Below are 21,278 nucleotides of genomic sequence, written 5' to 3' on the forward strand. Positions count from 1 at the left end.
ATGCCAATCAAGCAGATCCTTAGACACAGTTCTTGACCCTAATGAAGAATCAAACTGAATAACAGAAAAGGGCAAATGGCAACAAGTTCTCTGCGGAAAAGATCAAAAGACCAGAGTAGGAAGCCTCGTTCATTCAAAAGGACAAAAAGAGGCGGAATGCAAGAGGGAGAATTCAAAACTTCAGTACGTGAATGTCAGTAAAATTGTGTCAGGTTTATATCAGTGTAACAAATAGCTTCTCCATAATTATTCGCTTCCTGGATAGAGAGGGTCAGGGGCAAAAACTTACCAAACTCAATAAAGGAATAGGGTCTAGACACAGTGGGCACCTTCTTCCCATGCTGTTCATCAAACTCTGAGTGTAAATCTTCTAGGTAGGCGAAAGCCAACTTCTTAGGGAAGGCGGCTTCACACAAAACCAAGTAACACACCCCTTGTTCAATAATGTAGCTGGAGAGACAAAAAAAAGCAAGAAACAGTTGTAGAATAACAATATCTGACAATCTGAAGCAGACTCTCGGAGCCATACACACTGCAGCCTATGCCCTTTGAGGCTAATGAAAGCAATAAGCCAGTTTCAAACCACAAATCCTTGGAACCAGAAAGCAAGTAACTTCCCATTATTAGGAGTATATTCCAAAAAGGAGTATTTAGACATGTTTATGACAATTGTTTATTCATTACATAATTCTTCAACTAAAATATCTTAATACTTAAGACTTTTTCTTGAAAACTTGGAGCTGTGACTTCATCCACCCTTTGATTATGCACAGTAAACTAGTATACGCTTAAACTCTTTCCAGCTATAAGAAAAACAGTGAAACAGAATTTTTGTGGGTACTTAATAGTTGGAAGTTAAAACCACAATAGTTACTGGGCACAGAAAATAATGACCTCAGGACTAATAATATTCCCTAATTTCTAGGATAGGAAAACTCTGTATCAACTGGACACTATCCAGTAACAGAACTGACTTTCCCTTGTGAGAGTGAGCTAGCTCCCTGTTATTCTAGAAGCTGTTATACGACCGCATGTCTGAAATATTCTTGGAAAGAGGTTATTCTTGGAAATGTCTTTTTAGCCACGGTACTATTTCTGCAAAAATTACATTTGGAAAACCAATATCAATAGCAAATAAAATCGGTAGCTCTTTGGTTTAAACGGGAGTTTATGGGCCCAAAGCACTGCACATACTCCTACTCCTGCCCTTTCTGTGTGGCTCCCAGGGCACCCACCCTAGGACCCCACAGAGTCGTGTTTATAATCTACTGTATGATCTCTCAGGCTCTTTAAAATGATGATGACGAGGACGTTGATAATAATAATGCTGTTGTCCCAGCTCTTGCTTGGGTACCTGAGTTAACTGGTCTCCTTGCCTTCAGTCTAGACTATCTTCTAAACCACCAGTGTTATTCCTAAAAAGTAAATGCAACCATATTACTCTGCTTAAAAACTCTTAACACTTATAAAACAAACTTGCATTCCTCGGTATAGCTTTTGCAGCCTTCCAACACAAGTATGGGCCACATTCCATCATGTATCCTAATACACCAAATGACATGCTGTTCTCCAACAAGCTAGGCTGGTCCACGTGTATTTTCTAAGCCTAATACTCTTTGATGTACCCAGAGAAACCTTGTTAATTCTTCACGTGCTCAATTCTACTATAATTTTTTTCTGTGAAATCTCTCTTTATTCTCCCTCCCACTATCCCCTTTCCTCAAACTTACTCCCTACATAGGGAATTTATTGCTTTCTTCTCTCTGTTCCTAAAGCATTTCATTTATATCTCAATGACACCACTTCTTGCCCTGAGGTTTTATTACAGTATAGTTGTTTTGCATATGTGTCACTATGGTAATAAGCTCATTAAAAGCTATGGACATTAAAGGCAGGACTTAATGTGTGGTCTGGCAAGAAATAAATCTTTAAGAACTAACTCTTAGATGGAAATAAAGGATGAGACAAGATTATAAAGGCCCTAAAGGAACCAAGCAAAAGAAAATCTCTCTTCAATTCCATGAGAACTTTCCTAGGTCTTTGTCCCTAACCTATGGTAGAGATAAAGATACTATACAATTAAGTGCCTATAATTTTTTTGATGTTAAAAATTAGATTTATAAAAAATGTTTTCTGTAATACGCAAATTAGCATCTTATAAAACTTAATATCCTCTACTTTAACCAATAGGCCAAGGTTTTTTGTTTTCCTTTGTATACTTGTTTGCTTGTTTTTAATGTGCAGAGGTTTTTTTTCCTTTTAAGTGAAACACAACAGGTTGCTCCCAGGTCTATATTATCTCAATATCTGAGTTCCTAAAATAGCGAGGTGATTCGGCTAATCCCTTTTTATTTTCCTCTGATCTTCTTGTCCTCTCTTCTCTTTTTTAATCCTTCCTGTTTTATCACCTTCAAACTTGACATGTATTAAATATTTAACACCAATTATAAGTGGATGATTTGAAATCTAATAAAGTCCCTTTGATCCCTTTCTCAGATGTATGTATTATCTATAACCACTGACTGAGATGCTCTTAAAAGATCTTCTTAATTTTTTTTTCTAAATAATGACACTTCTTATTCTCTACGTGCCAGGCAAGATGTTAAGAGAAACACATGGATTTTCTCATTATCCTCATAAAAATATGATTATTTTCCCTATTTTATAGAGGAAGCTGAAGCTTGGAGAAGTATATGTGAGCTGTTCAAGGTCATGTTGTTAGTAAATGTTTGAGCAAGGCTACTAACCTACCTGTGTCTGGCTCCAAGAAGTTCCTAAAGCAAAAAGCTATCTTTTATTGCATGATGGATGCAGCATTCATTAGGGACAGGATAACAGGTTAAATTATTGTATGCAAGTTGAATAAACAAACCAAGATTTCAGTTTTGCAGAATTAGAACCAGGGAAGTTGCTTCTGTAAAGAGACCGCAGCTTTAAAGTTATCTTTACTTTTAAAAAAATGTCACCACTCTCATAGGTGTTACATTTACTGCATTTCATACTTAAATGATCACAAAGAAATCAGGATCATACTCACTGAAAAGCCATGGGGCCAGCTTCCAGGGTACACCTGGTAGGGGACTGTTCATTCAACTTCCGGAAGAGCTGCTTAGCCTGACTCTGGTACTGTTGGAGGTCCCGGCCAGACTGAAAGAAGATAGCTTCATTCAAGAATTTTCCACACACAAAAATACCATAAAGTAGTGCGAAGCATCAGATCATGAGGACACCATGTAAATAAGGTCCTTCACTTACAGGTTAATAGCATTCATTTTAACAAACAATCAAACAAAAAAGGCCTACTTTTAGAGCAAAAAGGAAGAACAAACTCCTTGTTGAAGAAAATGGCACAAGTTACTTGCTTGGAAGCAAAGCTGTGTTTAAGGCCAGTGCCCCCTCCACGAATGGACCAGCGCCTCCCCTGAACCCACCACAGGTGCAGAGTCACCGGCACGGACCTGCACAACGTGCTCGACACTCGGGAAAACCCTGGGGACAAGGAACTGGTGAATCTCATTTTCATGCTGGCCTATCAAGCAAAATCTTCCACGAAGTGTTACAGTATTGAGCACTGCAGTAAAACAAAATATGTGTACCCATGACTGAAAGTTATTAAGAACACTGTAACTGCAAGTACGTAAAAATGAACAATAGTAAGAACGAAGACTGGAAAGTCAAATAACCTTTACTGATAAATCTTTTTGGTTCCCAAGTCTGGATAGCAAAAGTTCGGGTAGCAAGGGATACATGGAAACAAAATTGAAAATAATAATATTCGGATGCTAGAATGATAGGTAATATTTCCCTGAACAATTTTTTACTGGTTTTACAATTCTGTTTTTTAAAAAGAGGGGAAAAGTCTATGGGGAGAAATAGCAGCGTCGTCAAGAATAGAAAATCATACTTCACTAACATACTAGATCAAAAAGGGAAAAGAAGTACATGAAGAACGGGAAGCAAATATACATTAATTATTCATCTCTACACTTTTGCCATGGGATGGGAAGGAATTATTTTATTTTTGGATTACTTATTTTTGGTTGGAATGATAGAACAGTCTCCCCTTGTACATCTTTAAATAGAAAAGTGTTTATGTGAGGTTTGTCAGTAACTGGTTCTGGGGTCTAACTCTGAGAAAGTACAAAGTGAAATCTTTAATTCTAGATAGTGAACCACTGAGCTCAGACTAAAAATAAAGAACAATCATAAAATTGTGTAAGTGGCAGACAAGCAAAGTACAAGTATAGGATTCTAAGCTATATTTAAAATGGAGAACTGGAAATGCAAATCGAAACTACAATGGGACACTACCTCATGCCTGTTAGAATGGCTATTACCAAAATGACAAGAAATAACAAGTGTTGGCAAAGATGTGTACTGTTGATGGTAATGTAAATTGGTATAAATACTATGGAAAACAATATGGAAGTTCCTCAAAAAATTGAACTACCATATGATCCAGCAATTCCACTACTGGGTATTCATCCAAAGAACATGAAAACAGTAATTTGAAAAGATATATGCGCCCCTATATTCATTGCAGCATTATTTATAATAGCCATGATATGGAAACAACTTAAGTGTCCATCAGTGGATGAATGGATAAAGAAAAAGTGGAACATTTACACAATAGAATACCAATCAGCTATTAAAAAAAAATGGAATCCTTCCATTTGCAACATCTTGGATGGACATAAAGGGCGTCACCCTAAGTGAAATGAGTCAGAGAAAGCAAATACCATATGACCTCACTTACATGTGAAATCTAACAAAACAAAACAAATGAAACGAAACAAAACACCAAGCTTAGAGATACAGAGAACAGGACTGGTATTGCGGGGTGAAATGGGTGAAGGAGGTCAAAGGTACAAACTTCCAGTTATAAAATAAAGAAGTCATGGGGATGATGTGCAGCATGGTGACTATAGTTGATAATACCGTACTGCATATTTGAAAGTTGTTAAGATAGTCAATTTTAAATGACCTCCTTACAAGAAAAAAAAGAAAAAAGTGTAACTATGTGTGGTGATGGGCGGTAACTAGACTGTGGTGACCATTTCATAGTACGTACAAATATCAAACCGTTATGTTGCATACCTGCAACTAATATAATGTTATATGTCAATTATACCTCAATAAGAAGTAAATAAAATAAAATGGTAAAGTGGAAATTTAAATATGAACAAGGAAGTAAATGAGCAAGCATGAGGTGAACCAAGGGAGTTAGGCAGAGACCACTAGAAGCATCGATTTGGAGACTTATCTTTTAATACTGTCCTTATGGCAATGATCTGTTATAATGCTATTCACTTGAGAAATAGCTCTACATCAACATATATATGTATATATGTATGTGTATATACGTCTACATACACACAGTTTTAGGTACTAGCAATATTTTAAAATAATTAACATTATGGTATATATTACCATTATCACATTAACCAGTATTACTTATATATATATATATATATATTTTTCCCATGACTGGTCAGCTAGCAAAGGAGAGTAAATACTATCACATGCTTTGAGCTAGTGCATGATATCCTACGTTTCTAAATTTGAATGGTACTTGCCAGTCTGTTTGCTTCACCATGCCATTATGTGGCATTTGGAAGAGTTCTGACCCCACAACAATAGATTTTTTTTAAATGCAAATAAAGTTGGAAATGGTACTAAAGTACCAAGAAATAATATCAAATTAAGAGAAGAGAATATGGTTCATTTTGAGATAGAACAGAAAGGTAGATGAAAAAATTACAAACATCTGAAAAGGAGAAACAGCAGGAAGGAAGAAATCCAGGTTTGAAGAGATAAGTTTATCTTCCATCTCTCTACCTACCTTAGCTCTACATTCCTAGTTAAGCACAGAGTGCATAAGACACTCTGCCTATGTTATTTCTTGATTTTACTCTCTAATGTATTATTAGAACAACCACTCATCTCCAATAATAAGGCAGCTTGTACTGTGACTAGTTCCTAAAATATGGTATCTATTATCAGTGTTAATAATTGAAAAAGTTGAATTATTTGACCTGGACTTAAGTACTTAACTATAAAATTATTTGGTCAAGATATCCATTTCTTAAAAAGTTACTTCTGGACTCCTAAGAAGTAAACACCTTGTTAAAAAGTCTTAAAATAAGGCAGTAAAGTGTAGCAGTTACGTACTGAGGCTCTGATCTGGAGTCAGACAGATACTAATTAAAAACCAGTGGTTCTCATCAGCACTGATTTTTTCACATGCCAGGTGACATCTGGCAATGTCTGGAAATACTTTTGGTTGTCACACCTGAAGGGAGGGTGGTGGCAGTGCTACTGGCATCTAAGGTGCAGAGACCAGGGATACTGCTAGACATCCTACAATGCACAGGATTTCCTACGGCAAAGGATTATCCATCCCAAAATGCCAATAGTGTTGAAGTTAAGAAACCCTGATAAAAAAATCATTCTGTTATGCTACTTATTAGATGTGTGGCTTTACCCAAGAGACCTATATTCTAATCCTCAGAGCTTCCTTATCTATAAATGAGGATAATAAAAGTACCTATTGGTACAAAAGTGAATGAAATCATGCAATTAATAGGCTTAGCACAGTGCTTGGTGTAGTAGACCCTCCATAAATGTTCTGTATACTATTATAATAGTAACAATAAGTCTAGACTTGATATTTTTGCAGATATTAAAAGTTTAAGACTTTATCATTCACAGCCAACATTTCTAAAGGAAATCACCATGGAATTACAATCACAAAAATATTTTTGTGTCAAATTTCTTTCCTTGTCAATTAAACAAAGCAACTCACCTTGGTAGACTGATACCTATTTTGTAATTAAATTAAGAAACGAACAATAATATGTCAATTAATTTTTAAATAAAGTATCAAGGCAGAGAGTTAAGGGCCTACTAAGTAGACATCAAATCCGCTGTATTCTTTGCCTATTTTGGAATTCAATGCAATAGTTGAGAAACTGACCCGATTTCTCCCTACTTGGGAAAATTATTTCTCAGTCAAATGACACATCCTTCAAGGAAAATTTCCTCATACCATCTCCCCTCTTCAAATGTCCCTGCATTCATATTAACACTGTCACTCCTGCAGAGTGGTCCTAGAAAACTCTTAAAAGAGAAAAATATTTCACCAATGAAAATCTGGGGCATGCTTTTTTTTTCCCACATTTTATATCGATGTTTAAACTTTGTTTTATTGAACAGAAAACATTTCACTTGGTATGACCTGCAACTTTATAATCTGTATCACTGCTCTAAAAGTAAATATATTTCCACATCAAACCTAAAAAGGCATATAGCCAAAGAGAAGCTTTCCTTATTACTAAATACTACTGTCAGTTTAGATGTCATTTCTTCTGGGAAGACGTACCTGATCTCCCAAATCAATTTTGGTACCTTTCCCATGTACAACCACAGACCCTTCTTCCTCTTCCATAGAAGTTATACTACATTATAATCGTTTGTTAGTTATCTGGCTTTTCCACCAAACTTTACAGAAATGAAAGTTGGGAATATGACTCCTAATCCTATGCATTAGCACCATGCCTGGTAAATTTTATGTGTTTAATAAGTTGTTTGTTTTTTTTTTAAATGAATATATGAATGAAAAGTCCAAGAACAGACATGTGAAAAAGTTTTTTCTACAACTCATCTTTTTTTTAGGTCTTGAGAGTTTTCCCCTAAAACTACTTAGGTTGCATGAGAAAGCAAAATAAAATTGATTACTTTAAATAAGTTATAAAAATTTAATTGTCAGCCTCTCTTCTTCAGGGACCTCCCGACCTTGCTCCAAAAACTTGTCTCACACCAGAAATTTTCCTTGAGATTCTAAGGCACGATGTGGTTCCCTGTCAAGATATCTGGAGTTGTTTTTTAGTAAATTCAATACATTTTTTGAGCACCTACTAGCATAAAGCTGCTACTGTAAAAGCTATGGGAAACGCAAAGATGACTAAGATCTGTCGTTTGCCTGCTAAGAAACTCTATTAAAAGACAAAGAAAAATGGTACGATACAGGTGGAAAGCGTAACGGGATTCTAATTCCAACAGTAGGAATTTATGGACGGAGGTGGGAATTGGGCATAAGCTTGAAAGAAGGTACTGTACCGAAGTTCAAAAGGTGCCTATACGTGGCAAATATCACCTCATCCACTTTCAAAAGACAGCGAGCTAGGTCAAGGATCAGGTGCTAAAGCTGAAGAACTCAGGAGCTAATTTAACCCATTACCTGTCGGTCAACCTTATTAGCAGCAGAAAATTAGAAATCCTGAATTTTAACGAAGTTCCTAAACAGTTACAGAACGCTGGACGATCACAATCAGCTGAACCTACCCCGTTTCCAGAGAGTTGAGTTTCGTTTTGTTTTGTTTTAGGAGAAACAGGTAACACCCAAAATCTACCTCTGCCTTCAGGACAGATTGCTTCTAACAGGTAGAAGAGAAAAGGGCACTTCGAGAGGGGCGGGAGTGCCTGGGAAGTCGCAAGGGTCTCCCGGAGTCCCAAGGAACCCGGTGCTGCGAGCACAGCATTCCAGCAGGGACTTGGCGTCGTGGGGATCTCACCTGTTCGTCCTCCTGCATCGAGGCGGCCAGCGGGAGCCCGTCCGCCACTCGGGCGATCATCGTGAGCAACACCATCTTCACAGGTTAAAGGGACCAAACACTGGCCCGCAAGGCCGTCGGCGTCCTCCCGACTTCCTCCGCCGCTACAACAGTTAACTCCTACCTCGGTTCCCCACGGTCTAGCTGCTTGCGTCTTCGCTTCCCGCTGAGGTGGCCGGAAATGAGCCCCAGAGCGTTCCACTACCGGTCCCCAGAATTGGCTTCCCGCCGAGAATCACAGCTACCGAAACATTGGTTCCGACTGCAGAAACTCCCAAGTTCCCGCTCACTTTTCTAGATTTCGTGGCACACGAACTGGAACAGAATTTTCTAGTTCCTGATACTCTAAGTTTGGGGAGAAGACGGGGAAAGATGATGGGAGTTAATGGGTACTTAGACGAAGGGTATGTAAAAAAACTAAAATATCAGGCTACATATTTTAATATTGTTTTCTATTTTCTATATTACATATTATATACATATTTTCTACGTTCATATTATTTCTAAGCAGAGGTTTCCGTTTGTTCGTTTGTTTGTTTGTTCATGCCGTATCCCGGTATCCTTAAACAGTTTCTGATAATAAATATTTATTGTAGGTGTGAATAAATGACCAAGTAAAGGGCCTCAGAAATCACCTAAGTGAGTCACCCTTTCAAAAGCTGGGATCTCTGTTACATCTATCATGAGAGGGTAGAAGGGTAGCCTTGCTAGAACTTCCAGTAACTGGGCATTTCACTCCCTACTGGGGCAACTTCTAGACAGTTCCACTTGACGAAGCGTTACTCTCTCTTTTCTTTGTTGTCCCCATCTCTAAAATAGGCATATTATCTGCCTCTGGGGATTTTTATGAATATTAAATGAGAAAATGTAGGTGCACAGTTTTTGTAAACTAAAAAATGAAATTATACAAATGTATTTATTACTTATATTAATAACAACTACTGTTTATTGAGTGTTTCAATTGGTATTTGCATTAACAGAAGCACTGCTAAGTGCTTTATGGATACTAATTATTTAACCTTTAATAGTAGAGACCTACTATTAAACAACCTACTGGATTGTTTGGATAAAAAGCCTTAGAGAGTAATTTTTCCAAGGTGACACAGGTAGTAGTAATGAAACAGGATTTGAGCTGAGGTTAAACTCCAAAGCCCCTGCAACTCTGTCTTAATATTTAATCGTAAGTTAAAGAAATTATGCCTTTGTTACCTTTTTTATAGCTCTACAGCTATTAGAAAACTGGTATTATTTCCGGAGAAGATTTTGGGAGGGATACCCAATAACAGTGGTCCCAACCTTTTTGGCACCAGGGACAGGTACTCTTATGAGAATTTAATGCTAGATGAGCTGAGGTGGAACTGAGGTGGTATTCCTAGCTCTGGGGAGCGGCTGCAAATACAGATGTAGCTTGACTAGCTGGCCTACTGATCATCTCCTGCTGTGCCTACCAGTTCCTAATAGACCACTGACCGGTACCGCTCTGCAGCCTGGGGGTTGGAGACCCTTGCCCAATAAGACCTAATGCTTGACTCCACACTAAAGCCGAGATAAGATACAGATAAGACAAAGAAATTGGTAGTGCCATTAACAGATAGTGAGAAAGTGAAATAGAAGGCAATCCTTGCTTTTGGAGGCTAAATTGGTAAAATCATAATATCTTAAATTTAGAACAGCCCATACATATAATGTGATCTAACTTCCCATCTTCCCACTCGGCAAGATATGCCTTCTACCATAGTTATTTTAAAAACTGAATGCTTTCTTACAGATTAGTAAAACGCTAATGCCCTGAGCCACCTGTCTTCAGTTCCCCAAATTATTCTGGTTGTGGCGCCTCAATTCATCTAGATCAGGTTCTGATTGGTCAGTTTCCTTGCCAGTCAGCTCCAAAAGCTCCTCCTCCTAGTGGCCATTGGCTACTCTGGAATTCAGACCGGCCCCGCCTCCACGTTGGCGTGCGCCCTTCGGCCACGCCTCCAGTCCGCTGCCGGCTAAGGTCTGACTGGGCTGGGAAGCGACGCCGCGCTTCGAAGTGGGGACACTGCCCGTGCTGGAGGTTATTTTGAATTCTCATCCCTGACTAAACCTTCTTACAGTGCGAGCTCCGTGAAGGGATGAATTTGTCTTGCTCATTCTTGAAGTCGCTCGCAGACCTTACCCGGTCCAGACATTCACGAGAAAGTAGAGATTTGGGGGAGGAAAGAGGAGAAAAGAACAAAGTGCGCATTGTAAGTAATGTGAAAGCCCCTGTTTACAATAATTACTACTTTAAGTAGCCTGCTTCAAATATCGAGCCTTAGCAAAGCCTTCTTTCTAGAAGCTACCTCATGAAACTACGTCTTTCATCGTGACCGTCCGGTTTCCCTGCTTTGACAGGAAAGCCAGGCAGCGAGCAGGCCCAGCTTGGGGTTTGGGGTAGAGAGCGGGGGTGACAGGGATAGTTGCAGTAGTTTCTATAGCATCTAAATATTAATTTTTAACAGATTCCTTCCTCCTCCCCCTCCTCCCCGCCTTCCCCCAACCTCTAAACCCCTTCAGAGCAGAAAAATGTGGTCACTTATTCCCCAGAGTCTAGTATCCGGTACCTGAAACCTAGCACATGCTCAGTTAATGTTTGTCGAATAAATGACGGAATGAATAGCATGCTCACGGACTGAGACAGTAAGTACTTCATTGGTTGTATACAGTGCAATTCCCAGTGGTACTGTACGAAGTGAAGACATACCTATCACCATTCCTTTGGTCCAATTAGTTATTCAACAAATATTTATTGTTTGAGAACAATGGGCTAAGATTGGCAGGCACTGGATTATACAAAGACACACATTTGCTGGTAGAGGTTACATTCTGTCTGGCTCTGTCTCTCTTCTGTTGTTCCTCAACCCACCTTCACCCCCATTGCCTTTCCACCCCGCAATCTGGAATCAAAAAAGCCTTGGGTAGTGATTTTTTTTTTTTTACCCCCTGAGTATTTACCTAGATTGTCCCTCAGATCTACAGTCCTGCTTCCTTTCTGTGGAGTCCAAGAGGATTGAGTTGTTCCTAGCAACTATTACAATTTCCTGACCTTAGCTGCTGTTGTCTCAACAATTTCCACTGATGGTTGGCTTCCTCCTCTCATAGTCCTTCAGCTCCTGTTTCTTTATCGGACCCCCTCTTTTCTACCCATAATTGACTGGTATTTTAGAAATTAGTGAACCACTCTCTCTCTGAGTGATTTACTTTACCATCTTAAGGGTCAGATCTTTTAGTTATTATTAGTCTTTGTTACCCTCCTTGTTAAAAACATATTTTAACGTATATTTTTACATATTATATGTATGTACATCAGCACGACATGGTCAGCTTTACCTGCCAGAAAACTGAATCCAGTATGAGATTAAATGTGACAAAGTGGAGCACAACATAACATGCTGCTAGTACTTTCTTATGGTGAATTCTCTATCTTCCAGAGACACAGTTTTTGTTGATGAGTTTCTTGTGGTCATCCTTCCCCCGCTACCTGGCCAACCCTGTCACTCCAGGGCCTTTTTCTCTCTATTTTATTAGGGATATGATCCTCAGGTTCTGGAAATCTGACAGTCAGACCCAAAGTTCTATGTGCCATTTCTCTAAGGAGGCCTACCTCAGAGACTTTAGGCAGATGATAACCAACATCCCCGAAACAAATCTTTTTTCTTTAATCTGCTATTTATTTATGTAATATTCTTGGGAATATTACAATGGCAGCTTGAGTCAGAGTTTTAGGAGAGAAAGACAATTCTCTCTTCCTCTTTTAAGTTGAGATCAAATTGAGAAATAGGCATAGGAACCAAACAGAAAAATAATTACACTACTTTTATTACTGTTCAAACTAAGTGGGGAACATGGGTTTAGATCTGTGATGACCTAAAGGTCTTACTAAGATTTTACTCCAGAATTGGGCAGACTTACCCATCTAGCTGGGAAACAGCAGGCCTTTCCCAAAGAGGCAGGCAGGCTCCTTAGCACATGGCAGAGAGCACACTAGAATATACCTGCACTGAGGCCAGCATCTTCTCAAAAATACTCACCTATTACTGGGTACAGCCCTATGCAGAGGAGGACTTAGGCCTTAACAGGGGGCAAAAGTGGTCGTAGCACCTTTGTTTCCTGCGGGTTCAGCCATGATGAACTTCCAGCTCTACTCTCTCTGCCAGCCTTTGGCTAGGAAGACGTTGTACCGCAGTACACTGTGTGCAGGATTCGACTTTTGTAAATTTTGTGTGACATAATGCCTTTCTTATTAGCCTCTTCATTCTGTATGTTGTACCTCGGTTTATGAGAAAACACTTGCTCCAAAACTAAAATCATTTGTTTTTTATATTACTTTGGGGATATAGGATGTGTATTTTTGTTGGTATCTATCATTTTTGTTGCCCCAAACGGCAAAACCTCAGCTTAACTTACTATAATTGAGTTTAGGTTTTTAGCAAGTTTTATGTTGCTGCTTGATTTTTTTTCAATATGCTCCATGGAAAAAAGTTATGAAATTCTACTGAAAAAAACCTGAAAATACCAATGGAGCAGAAGCACTAATTGAATCTCTAAAATGCTTTAAGACTCTGGGAAACAGATATTATGTATGATGGATATCTGAGTAATGTCATAAGCTCCTTTAAAATTTGTATAACTTTTAAACCAGTTTTTTTGAAGAGTGAAGGAAAAAGGACAAAAGGTAGTTTATGTCTAGATTAGACTGGATATAAATACTGTTTACCACAAATTGCACCGAAGGCATTTTGTATGTGTGTGTGTGTGTTTAAGTTGGTCTTTGTAACTGTTGATATTTGCTTCAAATGGAATTTTCTGGAAGTTTTATTCTGGTGGGGCGAGATGCTGGTGGGGACATAGACTTTTCTTTAAAACACATAGGTCAAATTACAAACAAGAGAGAGTTTTGGGTTAGTAGTAAAAAGGATCCTAAAGGACTACTGTGAACAACTATATGTCAATGAATTAGATAAACTAGATGAAATGGACATATTCCAAGAAAGACACAGCTACTTAAACTGATTTAAGAAGAAATAGAAAACCTGAATAGATCTATAGCAAGTAAAGGGATTGAATTAGTAGTAGTAAAAATAGTAAAACTTCCCACAAGGAAGCGTCTAGGTCTAGACAGCTTAATTTATGAATTTTAGCAAATATTTAAAGAACTAATCCTTTGTAAACTCTCCCAAGAAACAAAAATAGAACACCTCCCAACTTATTCTATGAGGCCAGTATTACTCTATACCAAAACCAAAGACTAAACAAGAAATAAAAATGCCAGACCAATATACTTTATGTAAAAATAAGTAGCAAAATAGTAGTAGAGTTTTTCCAGCAGCATGTAAAAAGGATTATACATAATTACCAAGTAGGATTTATCCTAGGAATATAAGGTCAGTTCAACATATGAAAATCAATAAATGAATCACACCATATTAATAGAATAAAGGACAAAACCCACATGATCATCTCAATAAATACAGGAAAGGCATTTGAGAAAAATCTAACACCTTTTCTTGTTAAAAACAAACAAGAAACTAGAAAAGAGAATTTTTTTCAACCTGATAAATGGTATCTATGAAAAACCCACAGCCAACATCATACTTAAAAATGAAAGATTGAAAGCTTTTCCTCTAAGTTTGGGAACAAGACAAAGATGTCCACTTCTACTCAACATTATACTCGAAGTTCTAACTAGGGCATTCAGGCAAGCAAGAAAAAAATCAAGGCATCAAAATTGGAAAGAAAGAAGTAACACGAAGTCTATTTGCAGATTACTTGATATCGTATATAGAAAATTCTAAGGAATCCACAAAAATTTAGAGTAAGTAATTTCATCAAAGTTGTAGGATACAAGATCAATATGCAAAAATCAGTGGTATTTTTATAAACTAGGAATTAATCCAAAAATAAAATTAAGAATATGATTCCATTTACAACAGCATCAAAATTAATGAAATATTTAGTTAATTCTAACAAAAGAAGTGTAAGATTTATATACTTAAAACTACAAAACACTGTTGAAAGAAATTAAAGAAAACTTAAACAAATGGAAAGACATTCCATGCTCTTGGATCAGAAGATTTAAAAGGGTTAAGATGACAATAATCCCCAAACTGATCTACATATTCGTTATAATCGTTATCAAAATCCCAGTTGACTTTTTTAGAGGGGCAGAAATTGCAAGCATATCCTAGAATTCATATAGAAATGCAAATGACCCAAAATATTGAAAATGATCTTGAAAAAGAATAACAAAGTTGATGGACTCACCCTTCCCAGTTTCAAAATTTAGATTAAGTAATAATAATTAAGACATTGTGATCCTGAAATAAGGACAGACATATAGATCAATGGAATAGAGAGTTCACATTAAACCCATACATTTCTAGTCAACTGATTTTTAACAAGGGTGCAGCATTATTTATAACAGCCAAAAATGCGAACAATCCAAATATCTATCAACTGACAAATGGATAAGCAAAATGTGGTATTTTCATATACTGTGATATAGTTTCAGCAATAAAAATGAATAGAATACTGGAACAAGCTACAAAGTAAATGAACCTTGAAAACATTATGCTAAGTGAAAAAAGCCAGACACAAAAGAGTATATATTGTATAATTCCATTTATATGAAATGTCCAGAATAAGCAAATCTGTAAAGACAGAAAGTAGATTATCGGTTGCCAGGGCCTGAGAGGAGGGAGAGCATATGTTAGGGATGGAAATGGTGAGTGACTGATAATAGCTGTGGGTTTTCTTTTTGGAGTGATAAAAATGTTCTGAAATCAGATAGCAATGATTGCTGCACAATTCTGGGAATATGCTAAAATACTACTGCTGAAAGAAATAATAAAAAAAAAGAACTAAGTACATAGAGAAAGATTCTATTACCATGGATAGGAAGACTCCAGGTTGTCAAGATGCCATTTCTTCCCAACTTGATCTATAGATTCAGTGCACCCCAATCAAAATACCAGCATGTTATTTCGTGGATATCAACAAACTGATTTTAAGCTTATAGGCAAAAGACCCAGAAGAGCCAACACGGTATTGAAGGAGAAGAACAAAGTCAGAGGACTGACACCACCTGAGTAATAAACACAGTGTGACTTCGGTGAAAGAACAGACAGATCAATGGAACAGCATAGAGAATCCCCCAAATAGGCCCACAAAATATAGTCAACTGATTTTTGACAAAAGCGCAAAGGCAAATCAATGGAGAAAGGATAGTCTTTTCAACAAATGGTGCTGGAACGGCTGAACCTCAAATGCAAAAAAAAAAAAAAAATGAGTCTAGATACAGACCTTACACTACTCATGAAAATTAGCTAAAAATAGATCTAAATGCAAACACAAAACTATAAAACTCCTAGAAGATAACATAAGAGAAAATCTAAGTGACCTTGACTTTAGTGATGATTTTTTTAGATACAACGCAAATATGAGCCTTGAAAGAAAGAATTGAAAAAATGAACAGCATTTAATTTTAATTAAAACTTTTTGCTCTGCAAAAGACATTGTCAAAAGAATGAGAAGACAAACTGCTCTTTTTTTCTTTTTTCTGTCCTTCATTTTGGAATTTCCTACTGACGTATCTTCCACTTCGCTAATCCTGATTTCTGCTGCATTTGGACTGCTGTTAAACAGACACCATGGGTTCTTATTTCTAGTTCCTGTAATTTTTATATTTAGGATGTCCATATGATTTTTTTATAGGTTCCAGTTCTATATTGAAGTAAGTCATCCATCTTTTCATCTTTGCCCATCTTTTCCTGTATTTTAAAAAACCTTTTAGTCACAGTTATTTAAAATCCTATCAATTCTAATATCTGAATCTGTTTCTATTAACTCTTCTTCTCTTAGTATTTAGTCATTTAGATTTGATTTTTAGCATGCTTCATAATTTCACATTGGACCCTAGACATTGTAGATAAAAAAAAAAATTGTACAGGCTATTTAAAATATTACCTACCTCTAAAGAGTTTTTTGTTCCAGCAGGTGGAAAGAATACTGACGGATCACTTTGATCCTGTAAAGACTCGAGTTTAAGCTTTGTTCGACCTATTCTATTTCAGTACTGCCCTTACTCTAAGGGCGTGTAGCCTTTATGGGTCTCAACTGAGTGTTGAGCCCTGGGTGTCTCTCTATCTGGAAGAGGCTTTGAAGTCCAGTTTCGTGTTGGATGCCGAAATCTCTGCTTAGCTCATTAGCCTCTAAACTACTGTTTTCTGGTGTGTTTTTTGGCATCTCGCTTTGTGCATGCTGGGCTTCGGAACTGGCCACTAACTTGAAGGGAATTTGTATCTAGATTATTGAGCTTCTTCTCTGCCACTCTCTTCTCTCTGGGAGTTCTCTCTCAAGTCCCAGCTGCTTTGGCAGCCCTAAACACTGACCTTTGACTCTTCGGCCCAATAATACTGCCATCTTTTACTTGGCCTTTCTTCTCTAGCACCTGATTTGTGAAATTCCCTCAGGAGAAAAATACCAGGGTAAATATGTGGCTCACCTAATATGCTTCTCTTCTCTTAAGTTTCATAAATTCAAGTCCTACCTATTTTGGTTACTTCAGTGCCTTCAAAGAGTTGTTTTTATATTTTTCTATATTTATATATATACACATATATACACATATATACAATATTTATAAATTTATAAATATATAATTTATTCTAGCCCACTCCTCCTACCCACGGAGGAAGAGTTGGTCAAATAAATGCTGCTCCATCTTGGCTGGAACTGTAAGTCTCAGCACTTCTTAGCTTTTGAGTTTGCGGTAATTCCACTGAGCTGTTCATTTGCCTCAACTAACGAAGATGGCATATTCTCTTTAAATCAAAGAACCCCATTCCTTTCAACTGGTCTCTTAGTTAAAATCTATCACTCATCTGTGGGCAAAGCCAAAGTCGAAGTCTGCTAGAATAGCAGCTTCAGCTAAGTAATAGGATTAGAAGCCTGACTGCAGAGAATTAGGTGGTAAAGAATGAATGGAAGTTAGGAGGCACAGACATCAAATGAATACAATGTATTTAAGCAAACTGGTTATTAAAGGAAGTGAAAGGTATGGTGGTTAGAGGGGGAAGGACTTTGTTTTAGGGATGAGGAGACTTGAGTATGTTTTTAGGCAGAGGATGCAGCTAATGGAGAAGGGGAGGCCAACGATAAAGAGACAAGAAAAGATAATTACGAATGTCTTAGTAGTGAAGAGAGTGGTAGGGTAAATCGCCCAGGAAAGATAGACTGAGGAAAAAAAGAAAGAAGTAGAGGTGTAGACTAAGTTAGGAGGTTTGAAAGAATAGTGAGAGAAGCCGATAGTGCCGTTTTCTGGAGGCACTTGGCATCATGATGGGAGGGACCACTTAACCATAAAGAATCAGTACAGAAGTAGAATTAAAGACAGGATAAGAAGGGTGCTTGAGAGAGAGAAGTCTGTGGAGACTCCCAGGTTCCGGGCTTGGGCGACTGGACGGAACGTAGTGTTGGGGTTGAAAAACTGAGAGGACTGAACAGATTTGGGAGCAAAAATGAGTTGAAGAGGAGTTCAGCTCTGTTCACAGAGTCCATCAACAGTAGTGACTATTGCCTGCGAATCTTGGACTCCATAATATCTATTTAAAAGATGAGCCTTCTTCCTTACAGACCCGTGCTATATAGAATAGCGTAGTAGAAGCATCCTGCTTTGCTGGAGACTTACTAGCTTCTCTTTTTAGAAGACACTGTGTAATATAAGAAAAAAAGAGTTTTCAGAACAAACATTTAGTGGAGGATTTCTTTGACCAATGGACTTTTTTTTTTTTTTAACCATGAAAACATTCCCTTGACTCGATGATGAATACCAAGTTACATATACTTTACTATGAGTTCTTCATGAAGAGTGGCAATCGGAAAGTCTCAAGTGAAAGGAAGACTGAGGTCGTTTAGGAGAAAGCTTTTTACAATAAAGGGATAATTGAAAGGAAAAGTAGATTTTAAAAGAGGAAGAAAGAAGGGAAGAGGCGGGGTGGGGGGGCTAGCCAACAACCTGGAGAAGTAGTGATTCTGAGGGGAGAAAGATGGAAAATAAAAGAAGACGGCCGGTTTGGAGGGAGGAGAACCAAAACGGAAAATATGGGGAGAAGAAGTGAGAAGAGGAGAAACTTTTAGACGCTGGAAACTGAGGACGGTGACACTGGAGCGGGTAGGAAGAAAAACGGAATGAGGTCTGGGGATGAAAAGCTCTCCAGGTCGAGGTGGTGGGTCGAGAGCAGATGGCAGGTGACAGCGGGTGAAGAGGCAGTGGAGGGACAGAGCAGTCTGGGCGGAGCAGGTGGCAGAGGCAGCTGCGGAGGGAGCCGGGTCCTTCTAGGCCTCCGCCACAGCGGTGGCGACCGGAGTGGATGCTGGTCCACGTCCAGAGGATGCGCCCTGGCGGCGCGGGAAGACCGCGAGGGGTCGGAAACTAGGACGGGGGTGGCCTAGGCCGCGAAATCCATGCAGAGGACCGACGGCGGATCCTGCTGCCGCGCGCCCCGCCGGGCGCACCACGCGCCCTTCTGGTCTGGGGACGCGGCGCGAGCTCCACAGTCCTTGCCGCCGTCTCTTGGCGGGGAAGGACGGTGCCCAGAGCCGGCCGGGAGCTGGGCAGCGGCGGCCGCGGCGACTGCACCCTGGATGAGGTGGGCGCACCGCGGCCCGGGGCTGCAGGAGGCGCTGCGCGCCGAGAGCGGGGACCGCGGCGGGGGCTGGAGACCCGGGCGCCTGGGAGGGGATGGTGTCCAGTGACATTCGCTTGGAGAAGGTTGGAGGGCCCTGGGGTGGAGTTGTGGGGGTGATGGGTATGTGGATGGGAGGACAGGGGAGAGACGCAGAATCGTCTAGAAATAAAGGTGTGGCACTGGATCGAACTGGACTAAAGCTTGGGAAACCCAGTTTCTCGCCCAGGGTTTTCGCTTAACGTGTCGACACCTGCTTTGTTGGCGGAGATGAGGTCCGAGGTCGCGCATGTTGGGTCCAGTCAAGGAGAGATGAGCACATGATTGAGAAGGCGACGCCCAGGTGGAAGCCTTAGGGACAGTGAAAAGATAAAGGGAGGTGTGCGTGGGCGTGCAGTTGAGCGTGCGCACGGCCTTCTCCCACACACTCTTAAAAAAAATTATCTCAGCTGCGGACAGCAGGGTAGGCGGTGGTGATGGTTCTTTATTCCTAGGCTGGAGCCCTGCCTGTTGGCTGGATGAGGCCGTGCGGGACAAGCTCCGTCTAAACCCAGTCCCTCTGGGGCTCTGGCTTGGAAGACCAGACATATCAGCCCCAAATTTTCTACACGTAGCAACAGCAGGATGAAAATCTGCCATACGCGATTTATTTAGTTAGTTTTTGAGAAGAGACAGATTGTGCTGCCTTTTTTTTTTCAAATAAACATTTCCTTGTCATTGCATCTTTGGCATATTCTTTTATGGGAGGCTAGTTCTGATAAATCCTAGTGCAAGGTGACAGGGGCTGCAGTCTCTACGCGGCCCTTAGCTAACAGATCTGAGAAAAGTTACCGCCTTTCCCCAGGCCTGTTTCCTACGCACAACACCAAGATCTGGCTCTTTTGAGAAGTAATTACAGATCTGATATTAATGGGACCTGTATTCTGTGCAGGACTGTACTTTATTTGTGAACTAGGAAGCAGTTTATTCACAAACACTTAATTGTATTTATTCATCACATGGTCCACTGTTAATTTGAGAAAACAGTTGGGCATTCAGTTAACGGTGCTTAAAGGAATCTCATTTCTATTAAGAAACCCATAATAAATTACTGCTTTTAAGAAAGAATGAAGCAAGAAATATTTATGATTTGGTTTTTTTATAAAGTAGAATTTTAGCCCAAACATAATTACTTTTTTAAACATATGTGCCTATGGGGTGTTGAATATTTTTTACAGACTACTTTGGAATTTTTTAAAAGCCTGAAACTAAAAAGCTTAGTCTGATATATATTTATAATTTAAAGCCTTCTTAACTACTTTATATATACTGGGTAAGCTCTTTCTATAAAAAAAACAAAAAACATTACTATTGCCAAATTTTAAATGGATCATGATTCCTTTTCATAAAAGTGTGATTTTTCTTACTGTCTTTGGTAACAAAAAGTTTGTAGGGTTAGAATTCAGTACTCTAAATTGTGGTTTAATTCAGGGCTCCCCAACCCCGGGGCCACAGGCCGGTACCAGTATGTGGCCTGTTGGGAACTGGGCCACACAGTAGGAGGTGAGCAGCGAGGTAAGTGAGCGAAACTTCATACGTATTTGCAGCCACTCCCCAGCGCTAGCATCACTGCCTCAGCTCCACCTCAGATCATCAGGCATTAAATTCTTATAGGAGCACTGGTCCCTGGTTCCTAAAAGGTTGGGGACCTCTGGATTGATTCTTAAAACACATAGCACACTTTCATTATTTCCTTAAAAGTTACTCATCTGACAAAACTCTACATCTATCTTAGCTGAAATAATGATGAACCTTGAAATGCTTTTAAACATTTTAGGAATTCCCATATGAAACCATGTTGGGAACTCACCAAGGCTGGTGCTGCTCTGACACTCAGTTGAAAATCAGTTCCCCAGGTGTGTACAGCATACTTTGAAAACAGATCTGTCTTAGCTAGAGTATGAGGCTTATGAGTATTAGA

The 21,278-nt window shown here is 39.0% G+C and overlaps 1 protein-coding gene across 1 annotated transcript in view; it reads right to left on the minus strand.

Moving 5' to 3' along the window:
* LOC102892621 (vesicle-trafficking protein SEC22b) overlaps positions 1-8,802 on the minus strand; it is a 16,340-nt gene extending 7,538 nt beyond the window's left edge. Inside the window, exons 1-3 of the mRNA XM_006919692.3 lie at positions 8,574-8,802; positions 3,038-3,147; positions 290-450 (exon numbers count right to left, since the gene is read on the minus strand). Of these exons, the coding sequence (XP_006919754.1) occupies positions 290-450; positions 3,038-3,147; positions 8,574-8,648 (346 nt within the window). The 5' untranslated portion in view covers positions 8,649-8,802. The remainder of the gene's footprint in view (positions 1-289; positions 451-3,037; positions 3,148-8,573) is intronic.
* Positions 8,803-21,278: the final 12,476 nt, after the last annotated feature.

This window comes from Pteropus alecto, unplaced genomic scaffold (genome assembly GCF_000325575.1).
Source record: "Pteropus alecto unplaced genomic scaffold, ASM32557v1 scaffold106, whole genome shotgun sequence".
NCBI classification, from domain to species: domain Eukaryota; kingdom Metazoa; phylum Chordata; class Mammalia; order Chiroptera; family Pteropodidae; genus Pteropus; species Pteropus alecto.